Consider the following 13,938-nt stretch of genomic DNA (forward strand, 5'->3'; position numbering starts at 1 on the left):
CCCCCTTTTTTCCCCACCCTTGTTCTTATTTTTCCCCTCCATTCTCCTCTCCTCCACTTCTTCCCTCCCCTCCTCCCCCTCCCCATCCTCCCCAACCCCACTCTCCCCTATTCCCATATCCTCCCCCCTCCATCCCCTTCCTCCCTCCTCCCTTCCCTCTCCCGTAATAAGAGGATGGCACCATGAGCCTCTCACAGACATAGACTTTTTATATTATGCTATTGCAAACGTAAAGATATGGTGTTAGTTCAAAAGGTTATCTGAGTTTAACGCTAAATATAGGTTTTATTCTCCCTGTTTGCAGCGGGGAGCTGTTACTGCTCCCCCCCCCCCCTTTCATGGTGCACACACTCTCCGGCCAGCCACCTGGCTGGGAATTCGGTACACTGTATGGTCAGGCAATTGAGTACAGCATTCCTGTTACTTCTTTGCCTAGATGTCTGCCCTATGACATTTTTACCCCGTTTTTTGAATCTTCTCTCTTTTCCTTTTCTTTCTTTTTTCTCTACACCCTCCTCTGCTTTCCACTAGGTCAGGTAGGTCGCATAGTTCTCCTATTATCATTTAACACTATCTCACCCCAAACCCCCAAATGGCCCCCCTAAATATTCTCTCCCTTAATGTTAAGGGACTAAGCTCCCCCAATAAAAGGGTTAAAGCCTTCCATACCTTTGCAACCCTTGAAGCCAGCATAGTGGCCCTCCGGGAAACCCACCTTTCAATCCAAGCAACCCCTAAATATTTCAGCTCAAAGTATCCCCAAGTGTTTACTGCCTCTGCTGCCACTAAGCAATGTGGCGTCCTAATTGCCTTCCATCATACCTTACCATTCACTCCGACAACTGAAATTAAAGATCCCGAAGGCCGTTACATTATTTTAGTTGGACTACTACAAGATATTGAGACCACCATAGTGTCATATTACGCTCCCAATATTAATCCGAATCCCTTCTTTACCCACCTCTTGCAAGTAGCATGTGCCCATTGCAAAGGCACACTATTTATGTGCAGCGATTCTAATTTAGTAATGTACCCACATCTAGACAAATCTCCATACGCCCCTGAACAATATTCAATATTTCAACAAGGCTCCCTAATAAACCCTTGGAGAGAATGCAAACCCTCTAGAAAAACTGCACTTTCTACTCATATCCACACAAATCCTTCTCAAGGATTGACCATATTTTTGTGCCAGTAGCTTCCTCACCAATCCTACTCCAATCCTGCATACATCCTATAACATGGTCGGACCACTGTGCAGTAATCACAACGGTCTCCTTTCTGATCCCGCAAGCTAGAGATCGCACTTGGTGCATAAATAACGCCCATTTAACCAACCAGTTGTATTGTTTTGACATACAACTTGCCCTCAAAGAATACTTACAACTCAACACCACCCCTGGAATCTCACCTGTCCTCCTATAAGAAGCACACAAAACTGTAATCCGAGGGTCCTGCATCTCTGTATCTACCCACCTCAAAAGAGATAAAAAACTCAAAATACAACAATTAGAAGCAGACTTTCACTGCCTCTTTTTCCAATTTCAGTCCTCCCCAACTAAACCCCACAGAATATCACTAGAGAAGACGAAAGCTGAGCTGGACCTACTCTTGGCAGAATCAGCAGATAAGGCCATCCGTAGATCCAACCACACAATTTACACTAAAGCCAACAAGCCTGCTACTGATGCTATTAAAACACTTAAACCCCACAAACGACCAGGCCCCGATGGACTCTCTAGCTCTTACTTTAAGAAATTTGCTGCTACCCTGCCCCCCCTTCTCACTAATTCTTTTAACGCCCTCCTCAAACAACACTCCTTTGGTTGAGACACGTTGACAGCTATCATCTCCATGATACCTAAACCCAACACAGATAACTCCCTTTGGTCCAATTACAGGCCCATTTCTTTACTCAATTTGTACATTAAGATCTTAGCCAAAATTATGGCGTTGCGCCTTAACCCAATCATAGGCGGCTTCATACCACAGCGGCAAGCCAGCGACAACATCCGACGCGTAATCCTACACCAACATCTTGCTCAATCACGAAAAATACCCATGCACCTCCTGTCACTCGATATAAGGAAGGCGTTTGATATGGTCTCTTGGCCCTATTTACATTTTATATTACAACGCTGGGGTTTTGGCTCAAACTTCCTGCTATGGATAAACTCCCTATACAACCAACCACAAGCTTACCTCAAATATGCGGGATTTCTATCGGACTGTTTCCAAATACAAAGGGGTATGCGGCAGGGTTGAGCCCTCTCTCCCCTAGTGTTTGCCCTTGCAATCGAGCCCCTAGCTGCCCTGCTTAGGGCTAATCCAAATATTAAAGTCTTGGACATAGCTTCCACATCAGATAAACTATGTTTATTTGCTGATGATGCTTTACTGTTTATCACATCACCACACACAACTTTCCCAAATCTTATCCAGCTCTTAGACAAATTTGCTTTAATAACAGGTCTAGAAGTTAACCAGTCCAAATCCAGAGCTCTCAACATGTCTCTTCCACAAAAGTAACTTGAACATATACAAGAATACTTCCCCTTTACCTGGTCCACAACATTGATACCATACCTCGGTATTAAACTAACTAGCGATCCGGCTCACCTTTTTTGAACAAACTATCTCCCTATGCTAGCGCACCTGACCTCCTTACTAGAAACTTGGCGACCACTGTGCGTCTCGTGACTTGGACGAGTTGCGGCAGTGAAGATGTCTTTACTCCCAAAACTTCTATATTTATAAAGAGTCCTCCCGGTCCCAGTCTCTCCTTACTTCCACCAAATTATCCAAACACGAGTGTCCAAGTACATATGGGGCTCCACCAGGCCTAGAGTGTCAAGGGCTATACTACTCCGTAGCAAACTTAGTGGGGGGCTAGGGTTACCTAACTTCTTCAGATATTATCACGGAGCCAGCTTGCCCAGATCACCCTCTTTTATGCAAAAGCTGAGATACCCTTGTGGGTCAGTCTGGAAGAGATCAATCTTTACCCCCTCACTGTGACTAACTTACTATGGTTACCCTCCTCTATCTGTGGCCCCATAATCAACCCCATTACAGGGCACTCTCTCAATATATGGGACAAATTACGGGGCCCGTTTAAATTGATGTCTGCCCACTCCCCATTACTTTCCTTCCTGGACCACCTGAAATTCTACCCAGCCATCGCTCACCCAGGATGATTCCGGCTCTGGCTTCGAGCTGGACTGACCCGTATATGTGACCTCATCACTGAAGCCTCTATGAAGTCGTTCTCAACCTTGCAAAATCAAGCTGAACTCCCCTCATAAGAGTATTTTCGATACCTCCAGATCGCCCACTTTGTCCGCACAATTATAGGTTCACACTCTTCACTAGACGATCTTTCCATATTTGAAGGAATTTGCAACTCAGATCCCCATGCTCCGGGCATTATATCCCGCCTCTATAATCACCCAACCTCTCCCCCAGCTAACCTGCCAACTTACACTGCGCAGTGGTCCACAAACTTAGCAATAGACCTTGATACAGAAGACTGGTCAAATATATGGACAAATAAAAAAATCTCATCCCACAATATAATTGCCCAAGAAGCGAACTGTAAGGTTCTCATGAGGTGGTACCTAGTTCCAGCTAGGATCTCTAAATTTCTCCCAAAATACCCCTCATTATGCTTCCGAGGCTGCGGTGAGAAGGGCACTCATGCCCACATATGGTGGACCTGCCCGATAGTTCAGAAATTTTGTGTGTTAATATTCTGCATGGCTTCCACTTTACTCCAAAGTTCCATAGACCCTGACCCGTCTCTAGCATTAATGAATCATATCACAAAAGAATACACTAAATCCCAGACACGTCTCCTCCTTCAACTCACTACAGCGGCCAAACAGACAATAGCTAGGACCTGGAAAACTCTGAAACTAAACCTCACTGAAGTTAAGAATAGAATTACCCAAGCCATGATACATAGTAAAATCAAGGCTACAATTTTAGACAGAATTCCTCAGCATCTCAAAATATGGCATCCCTGGGTTAAACACTTTCTACCCCCTGACTTCGACAAACACCTACTGGAGCCTTATGCCGCGTACACACGACCGGTTTCTCCGACGGAATTCCATTCAAGCGGTCTTGCCTACACACGGTCAACCCAAAGTCCGACCGTCCAGAACGCAGTGACGTACAACACTTACGACGGGACTAGAAAAACGAAGTTCAATAGCTAGTAGCCAATAGCTTCCGTCTCATACTTGCTTCACAGCATGCGTCATTTTTGGGCCGTCGGAACAGCATACAGACGATTGGTTTTCCAGATAGGAATTGGTTCCGTCGGAAATATTTAGAACATGTTCCATTTCTAGGTCCATCAGAATTTTCAAAAAAAGAAGTCCGATGAGGCCTACACACAATCGGAATAGACGATGAAAAGCTTCCGTCTGACTTTTTCTGTCAGACATTCCACTCGTGTGTACAGGGCATTAGCCTTCTGGCGGAGACCCCAGACCCCGAAGCGTAGCATTTCAATGTCCAATGTGACCTCCCAACCATCTTCCCACCACTTTCTCTTTTTCTTTCCTCTCTCTTTTCCCCTCTTTCCCCAGTCCCCTCCCCCTCTCTTTCCCCAATTACCGCCCATGGACGTAACGCGTACGGGGGTCAGGTGTCACGCATGACGTCACCCGCGGCCATCTCGTATCATTGCACACTGTACTGCCGGCACTCGGTTCTGAGTGCGGTTCCATGTAAGTGTATTTTCTATTTTTATTTAATAAATTTATCGTACTGAGAGCATTAGATCGTTGTATTCTTTTCCTCATATACGCTGTATCATCTCACTGACTGTGGATTTTGTGGATGAGCACCGGAGCTGTTACCTGGGGATGTGGCCTGTCTCAGGCTATGTGACCTGTCTCAGGTTGAGTCCTTGAGGTGAGAGGCCATCCTGTGTGTGGTGGAGGGGTCACTCTCAGATTTGACATCTTCTGCTTTGTGTGTGTCACTGTACCTCATCCATTTAAGTTGTGTGCACCAGCTGGGACTCATTATCCACTATTCCACTATTGTTATCTTATGGACATTTAGAATTGCGCAACACGTTTTATTTTTAATGTCACCTAGTGATTACACAAGTTTTACTAAGTTCTGACCCTCAAGTTGCTGAGGAAAACTCTCACCCCAAAACACACAATTGCACTGGGGCTGACTTCTCCTCTATTAAATACCGTAACAAACCCTAAGCTTTCTCATTTATTGCTAAAACGATTATCTCCTGTACTTTCACATATGACAAATGTTTCTCTAGTCTTATTAATATCTTACTGTACAATAAGATGCTGTGTAAGTTACGTTGTAATCTGTCGTACAAAGATTACCTGTTGATATTTATGTCTTCTTTTCAATAAAAAATTTGAACAGAAAGAGGGGAGGGTTGGAGTGGAAAGGATGGGGGAGGTTTGGGGGTGCAGAGGCACTGCTGTGTATCTGCTAAAGGGCAGCATGTTTCTATGGTGTCAGGAAAGCGATTTTGATTGTGTTACTGACACACACATGTGAACACAGGCTACATGTCTCAGTTACATTGGTGGTCAGTGTAAATCTTCTAATTACATTGGGGCTTGGTGTAGAATCCTTTCATTCACAGTAATGGTCAGTGTAAATCCCTTCTTACATTGGTGGTTAATGTGAATGCTTCTATTACATTAGTGGTCAGTGTAAACCCCCATTACAGTGGTGGCCAGCATTGAAACTCCTCTTTATATTGGTAGTCGGTAAAAAAAAAAATCAGCATTGCCATTGATCACACCCTCCCCCCAGCACTGCCACTGATCCCAGGAGTTCTAGGATCCCTATGAGTTTTCTGTCTATTGATGGGTCCACTCACCACCCCAGTCCATGGTGTGCAGGCAGTGAGGAGATGATGTGCTGTAACCTCTAGCAACCAATCAGTGAGCAGTATTACTGTACAGTAATCTCTAGCAATCAATCAACAAGCAGAAATCATGTACTGTAACCTCTAGCAACTAATCAGTGAGCAGTAATGTGTGTTGTAACCTCTAGCAACCAGTCAGTAAGCTGTAATGATATACTGTAACCTCTGGCAACCAATCGCAATTGCTGCCTGATCTGATACAGTAAACTGATTTTGTGTCCAGTTGCTATTTATTGTATGTCTCAGAGCAGATGGAGAGCGAAATTGCATGGGGGGGGGCAAGAACATTTTTGCCCAGTGCCCAATCAATATTAAAGACGGCCCTGGCCGTTCACCTAAACTGACAGGCCAGGCAAAAAGAGCATTAATCAAAGAAGCAACCAAGAGGCCCATGGTAACTCTGGAGGAGCTGCACAGATCCACAGCTCAGGTGGGAGAATCTGTCCCCAGGACAATTATTAGTCATGCACTCCACAAATCTGGCCTTTATGGACGAGTGGCAAGAAGAAAGCCATTGTTGAAAGAGAGCCATAAGAAGTCCCGTTTGTGAGAAGCCATGTGGGGGACACAGCAAACATGTGGAAAAAGGTGCTCTGGTCAGATGAGACCAAAATTTTACTCTTTGGCCTAAAAACAGAAAATTAACACTGCACATCACCCTGAACACACCATCCTCACCGTGAAACATACATTATCATGTTGTGGGGATGCTTTTCTTCAGCAGGGACAGGGAATCTGGGTAGAGTTGATGGGAAGATGGATGGAGCCAAATACAGGGCAATCTTGGAAGAAAACCTGTTAAAGTCTGCAAAAGACTTGAGACTGTGGTGGTGGTTCACCTTCCAGCAGGCTCAACGACCCTAAACATACAGCCAGAGCTACAATGGAATGGTTTAGAGCAAAGAATATTCATGTGTTAGAATGGCCCAGTGAAAGTCCAAACCTAAATCCAATTGAGAATCTGTGGTAAGACTTAAAAATTGCTGTTCACAGATGCTCTCCATCCAATCTTTCAGCTATTTTGCAAGGAAGAGTGGGCAAAAATGTCACTCTCTATATGTGCAAAGCTGGTAGAGACATACCCAAAAAGACTTGCAGCTGTAATTGCAGCGAAAGGGGTTCTACAAAGCATTGACTCAGGGGGGCTGAATACAAATGCACACTACACTTTTCACATATTTATTTGTAAAAAAAAAAAAATTGAAAACCATTTATCATTTTCCTTCCACTTCACAATTATGTGTTGGTTTATCACATAAAATCCCAATAAAATACATTTACGATTTTGGTAATAACATGACAAAAATGTGGAAAATGTCAAGGGGTATCAATAATTTTTCAAGGCACTGTGTGTGTGTGTGTATGTATATATATATATATATTTATTTATTTATTTCAGGTACTTATATAGCGCCGTCAATTTACGCAGCGCTTTACATATATATATATTATACATTCACATCAGTCCCTATACCCTCAAGGAGCTTACAATCTAAGGTCCCTAACTCACATTCATACCGATACTAGGGCCAATTTAGACAGGATCCAATTAACCTACCAGCATGTCTTTGGAGTGTGGGAGGAAACCGGAGTACCTGGAGGAAACCCACGCAGACACAGGGAGAACATACAAACTCCAGGCAGGTAGTGTCGTGGTTGGGATTCGAACCAGCGACCCTTCTTACTGCTAGGTGAGAGTGCTACCCACTGCTCCACTGTGCCGCCCCGTATATATATATATATATATACTGTATATATTTATACATAAAACACAATAACAGTCAGTAGTACACTACTCTATTTCTTCTGCTCTGCTGGCAAGCTCAGTGGGGTCCAACTGTTGTGGTGGAGTTCTTAAGGTAATGTCATCTTTAGGAACTGATGCAAGCACTGCCACTGTAGTCCTTGCAGACAACTATGTCCCTATTTTCTGAAGGTGCAATGCAGGGTTGGCCAGCCTCTCACCACTCTGTGTCCATAGGGAAACTCATTCTACAGGGTCTGGAGGATCTTAGTTATGAGGAAAGGTTGCGAGCACTGAACTTATTCTCTCTAGAGAAGAAACGCTTGAGAGGGGATATGATTTCAATATACAAATACCGTACTGGTGACCCCACAATAGGAATAGGAATTTTCGCAGAAGAGAGTTTAACAAGACTCCTGGCCACTCATTAAAATTAGAAGAAAAGAGGTTTAAGCTTAAACTACGTAGAGGGTTCTTTACTGTAAGAGCAGCAAGGATGTGGAATTCCCTTCCACAGGCAGTGGTCTCAGTGGGGAGCATCAATAGCTTCAAGAAACTATTAGATAAGCACCTGAATGACCGCAACATACAGGGATATACAATGTAATACTGACACATAATCACACATAGGTTGGACTTGATTGACTTGTGTCTTTTTTCAACCTCACCTACTATGTAACTATGCTCACTGGCAAAGTGTACCCCAGTCAGTGTCCACAGCGTCCAGCTCCTCAGTTGGGCAGAAGACTCCACCAGCATTCAAGGTGCTTTCTGATGGTCCAGGATGGCTTCCACAGTGTCCCTCTTTCAATCGGGTCCAGTGGTTAACTCCCAGCCTCACTCTCTCTGTGGGTCATTTCCTCCCCCTCTACCCAGCCCGGGAAAACAATATTCCTCCTCTGTGCCTCTAGCAGTTGAAGTTCAATGACCACAACATACAGGGATATACAATGTAATACTGACATATAATCACACACATAGACTGAACTTGATGGACTTGTTGTGTCTTTTTTTCAACCTCACCTACTATGTAACTATGTAACTATATAACAACTGTAGTAAAGGCTAAGCCTCTTTTGGAACTAAAGCACCCACAGTCTTCCACAATTCTCCTCAGTGTCCCTAGCAGTCAACATCCTTAGTGCACCCCCTAGTGGATGGAAGGTGAATTAACTATGTTCTGCAATAAGAGTCTCCTCCCGTGTCTGTGCCTGTGTAAACATCTTCTCTTCTGTTAGACACAAAATACATTTCCTGATAGTGCTGTAGACTGGACTACAAAAGCTTAGGTAGGGAGATGAAGAGAGGGATGAAGGTGCAAGGAGGGAGGCAGCTGTGGTAGGGAACTGTCACGTCCTGAAATTGTTAAATTATCTAGCAAGTTCAAAGCCACAGGTGACTAAAACATAAAAAAAACAAAAACAAAACAATGCAAGTAAGTATTTAAAAATACATGATTTTCTTTGCTCTTATAAGCATTTTTTAAGATGGTGACAGGATCTCCTTTAATTGTATCTAAGGGTCATTTTTTTTGTTACGTTTTGAATAAAGTAGGGAAGGGTTGGAGGTTTTGTGTTTGCTTTCCATGTCCCCACTCTCTATTTGTTCTGGCAACTACTGTCACTGGGACTGAAAATCCAAACTTGTGATTTGTCATCAAATCACAAATAGAGGAGAAATCTTCCAAATTAACTACTTGTTTCAGTAACAGCTGTCTGAGAGGCTTCCCCTTCCTTTGTAAATATCTCTTCTCGCTTCCTGTTGTGTCTTAAGAGAGCAAGTGAAGCAAAACCTCCCCAAAATCACACATACATAAAAAAAAATTGCAGTGATTTTAAGTATTTTCTGCTGTATCCAAAATTAAAGAAAGGGCTTGATTTAGATATACTTTAACAACAGAAGTCACCTAAAATCCTCTCCTATAAGCAACCATTTTCCAAAATGAAATAGCTTGATAGCTGTCTTGATTATTTAACTTGTTATGCTTTATGTGAATGTGATTTTTTTTGTGTATGAAACTTATACGTACCAACAAGGACTGTCTACCTATCTTATGTCCTCCCTTCCACACAAACTGTTGGCCAGTTTTCTCCCCAAACTCCCATTATAAGTTTGGGGGAACATCTCCATATTTGGAGCAATAATGATTGCATCACGTCTACTGATAGTGGCACCTTTATTTGGGCTGCTATTGTGGACATGAATTCTCCTAACCTCTTAAGGATGAAGGTCCATACAAATCTTAACCAGTAAAATTGTTTATATCTTTGCAATGACTTGATTTAGATGAAAGGTGAGGGTAAATATTCTGCTTTAAACACTTCCATAACCAGCTGAGCCGTAAGGAAAAAAAGGAGAATGCTGCCTTGTGGGAGGTGACTCATTTATATAATATAACTGGTCCTGTGATTGGTTGGGTGTGGAGTCTGTACCCATATGTGTATGCTATCATGCTTGTGTCAGGAAAAGTATATTTTTGAAATGTGGCTGACCCATCAGCAAAAAAACAGCCCAAAATAAATTCCCCTTCTTCTAACTACACCACATACACTATATTGCCAAAAGTAGTGGGACGCCTGCCTTTACACACACATGAACTTTAATGGCATCCCAGTCTTATGCCCCGTACACACGGTCGGATTTTCCAATGGAAAATGTGTGATAGGACCTTCTTGTCGGAAATTCCGACCGTGTGTGGGCTCCATCACACATTTTCCATCGGATTTTCCAACACACAAAGTTTGAGAGCAGGCTATAAAATTTTCCGACAACAAAATCCGATCATGTGTACACAAGTCCGATGCACAAAGTGCCACGCATGCTCAGAATAACTAAAGAGATGAAAGCTATTGGCCACTGCCCCGTTTATAGTCCCGACGTACGTGTTTTACGTCACAGCGTTTAGAACGATCGGATTTTCCGACAACTTTGTGTGACCGTGTGTATGCAAGACAAGTTTGAGCCAACATCCGTCGGAAAAAATCCTAGGATTTTGTTGTCGGAATGTCCGATCAATGTCCGACCGTATGTACGGGGCATTAGTCTGTAGGGTTCAATATTGAGTTGGCCCACCCTTTGCAGCTATAACAGCTTCAACTTTTCTGGGAAGGCTGTTTACAAAGTTTAGGAGTGTGCCTATGGGAATGTTTGACTATTCTTCCAGAAGTGCATTTGTGAGGTCAGGCATGTTGGATGAGAAGGTCTGGCTTGCAGTCTCTGCTCCAATTCATCCCAAAGGTGTTGAGGTCAGGACTTTGTGCAGGCCAGTCAAGTTCCTCCACCCCAAACTTGCATATCCATGTCTTTATAGACCTTGCTTTGTGCACTGATCCAAATCATTTGGTGGAGGGGGAATTATGGTGTAGAGTTGTTTTTCAGGGGCTGGGCTTGGCCCCTTAGTTCCAGTGAAGGGAACTCTTAAGGCATCAGCATACCAAGGCATTTTGGACAATTTCATGCTCCCAACTTTGTGGGAACAGTTTGGGGATGGCCCTTTCTTGTTACAACATGACTGCGCACCAGTTCACACAGTCCATAAAGACATGGATGAGCGAGTTGCCCACACATCTTGGCGGGAGGCACGGTCCATGGAAGGTATAAATAGGGCCCGCATTAAGGTCAACAAGGCAATAGGGCATTTAATTGTAGAAATGGGGGCCTAGCGGTCAGACATTGTGAGCTGGAGACCTGGTGCTACCTGCGAGGGGATGGCGTGCATCTGAACGCAGTTGGCACCGATCTCTGGGCCTGGAAGATGGTGTGCAGCGTGCCTTTAGGGTTTGGAAATGCACACAAGTACAAGGCTTTACACTTGTGACCCCCTTGGATGGGGTTAAAAAAATCTGTCGGTGAATACAAGTGGGAAACCATCGTTGGTATGGTGTCCTCTGGTTGGGTGTGGTCCTCTAAGAAGGACCAGGTATTTGTAGACATGTATGGTCTGTGGGTCAAGTGTTAATGTCCCAGAGTCAGTGTTCTTGCAGCTGGGGACATCTAGCTTTGGTTTCGGTTACTGTTAAAAGTGTTAATCATTAATTTTGTTGTTTAATAAGAGGCCAGACGGTCATTTAACTCCAACCATTGTCATGTATTTACTGGGATAGGGTAGGTTGGAGGTATAGGGAGCAGTAAGCAGCAAGGGTACCTCTGAGTCAAGCGTTTTCAGTTTGTGGTGCTCAGATGCAGTGTACTGCTGCTTTAAAAAAAAGATGTATATATTAATATAAGTGACTTCTAATATGCATTGTTGGGTGTTCACTTGTATTGACAGTTAAAGTGATTATAAAGGTTCATTTTTTTAAAATTACAAACGTGTTACACTTACCTGCTCTGTGCAAGGGTTTTTGCATAGAGTAGCCCCATCCCTCTTCTTCTGGGGTGCCCCGGTGGCGCACCTGGCTCCTCCTCATCTGGTGCCCCCACGGAGAGCCGCTTTCCCCGGGGGCACAGGTCTCACGAGTCCCGCTGCTGCATCCATTGACATAGACAGCCAGACTCGGCCCTGCCCCTGCTCTCGTGTCACTGGATTTGACTGACCGCAGCAGGAGCCAATGACTCCTGCTGCTATCAATCTATGCAATGAGGATGGAGACAGCAGTTGGAGCTGCTGGGCTCGTGCACATCGCTGGAACGGACGGGTTCAGGTAAGAAAAAGGGGAAAAACCTTGAGACCTTACAACCCCTTTAAGGAAAATTATAGATTTTTTAAAAGGATATCTTGAACATCAGGATCAGGTTTCTTATTTTATGGGTTTTTAAAGTAAAAACAGTTGCTTTTAAAATCAAGTGGCTAGAAAAATGTGTGTATTAAGATACCATTAAAGCCTCCCTAATTTTCATGTAAAATACAGTATATACTGAATCCTACTGTATTTAACAGAGTAATTCCTGGACTGTAGAGCAGGTATTTTCATACATCATGAATTATTATTATTTTACCTCAAATCCCAGGAAAGTATATTTAGAGTAAATTGAGAACAGAGTTGTAATGCTCACCCCCCTTTTTTTTTCCTCATGTCTTCTTGTTGAGTACTTAATGTTATAAGTGTGGCATCCTCATTGGATATTCTGGGGTTGTACAGGTAGGGAATCATAAGGGAACCTATAGAAGCAGTCTAGTACCCAGTTAATCAAGCCTCCACAAGTCTTAATACGTTTCTGTTTATTTTTAGAGTTTTCACCACCATTTTGGGATAATTGTGACTCAGACTAGAAAAAGTAGCAGTTTGGGTTGTACCTTTCCCTGAAATTTCTGAGAGCTTTTTCCTAGAAAACAAGAAGAGTGCATTGTTGTAGAATTTTCAACATAATTATTCTTACCTTCACCAGAGACTGTGGCATTTCATTGGTACTAATCTGTAGAATATTCCCCAGAAGTGGCAGAGGGGTTGGTCCCGGTGGCAAGTCTTTCTTCTTTACATTCATCCACCATTTAATGAGGTAAATCAGGAGAGTGACTGCAGAAGCGAGGAGAAGTGTTGTGGAGATAGTCACCGCCATCCTGACAATAATCTCTCTGTACTGTCTACAATCCACGAACTGCCGTTTTCTTTCATGAGGAAAAGCTTGGCAGCATTTCAACTATGATTTAAGGACAAGTCGGGTGTGTTGGAATTTGGATCAGTTACAGGCATATTGCATAACAGATTATAAAGCTATGCTAATCATTAATAACACTGTTGATTTTTAAAAATGCAAATTTGATATTTATGAAATAAACTTTTCATGTTGTATTATCCATGAGTAAACCTGCATGAAAAAGATGGTGTTTTAAGCAACTATTTTGTCTCTATCATAACTATTGTGTACCTGAAACCCAGAGTTACACTTCACCGAAAGCCTTCTCAAGTTCATTGACTAAACCCACATAATATTACTCAGAAAAGCCCTGGATGATGCTCCTGGCCCCTCCTCCTTGGCCAATGCCTCCGATAGCAAGCTGATTGCTCTGGGGGCACTTTTGCATGCTCGCTCCCAAGCCCTGCTCTATGCATCCATAAGACACATAGAGCCAAGCTTCATAGAGTCAACCCCTGCTCTTTCCTCATTGGATCACTGGCTGTGATTGACAGCAATGGGAGCCAATGGCTCACGATACAGTCTCAGCCAATAAGGAGAGGGATTTCTGGGACAGCCAAGGCTCTTGTGCACATCGCTAGACCGAGAGAGGGCTATGGTGAGTATTGGTGGGCTGGGGGGGGCAGCACACAGAACGTTTTTTACCTTTATGCATAGGAAGCATGAAAGTAAAAAACCTTCAGCCTTTTCAACC

The 13,938-nt window shown here is 43.5% G+C and overlaps 1 protein-coding gene across 1 annotated transcript in view; it reads right to left on the minus strand.

Annotated features, from left to right (window-relative positions):
• The window catches only part of LOC141107713 (cytochrome P450 2H2-like), a 113,555-nt gene extending 100,020 nt beyond the window's left edge, over positions 1-13,535 (minus strand). Inside the window, exons 1-2 of the mRNA XM_073598633.1 lie at positions 13,476-13,535; positions 12,987-13,247 (exon numbers count right to left, since the gene is read on the minus strand). Of these exons, the coding sequence (XP_073454734.1) occupies positions 12,987-13,247; positions 13,476-13,520 (306 nt within the window). The 5' untranslated portion in view covers positions 13,521-13,535. The remainder of the gene's footprint in view (positions 1-12,986; positions 13,248-13,475) is intronic.
• Positions 13,536-13,938: the final 403 nt, after the last annotated feature.

Source organism: Aquarana catesbeiana, linkage group LG09, assembly GCF_042186555.1.
Source record: "Aquarana catesbeiana isolate 2022-GZ linkage group LG09, ASM4218655v1, whole genome shotgun sequence".
NCBI classification, from domain to species: Eukaryota; Metazoa; Chordata; class Amphibia; order Anura; family Ranidae; genus Aquarana; species Aquarana catesbeiana.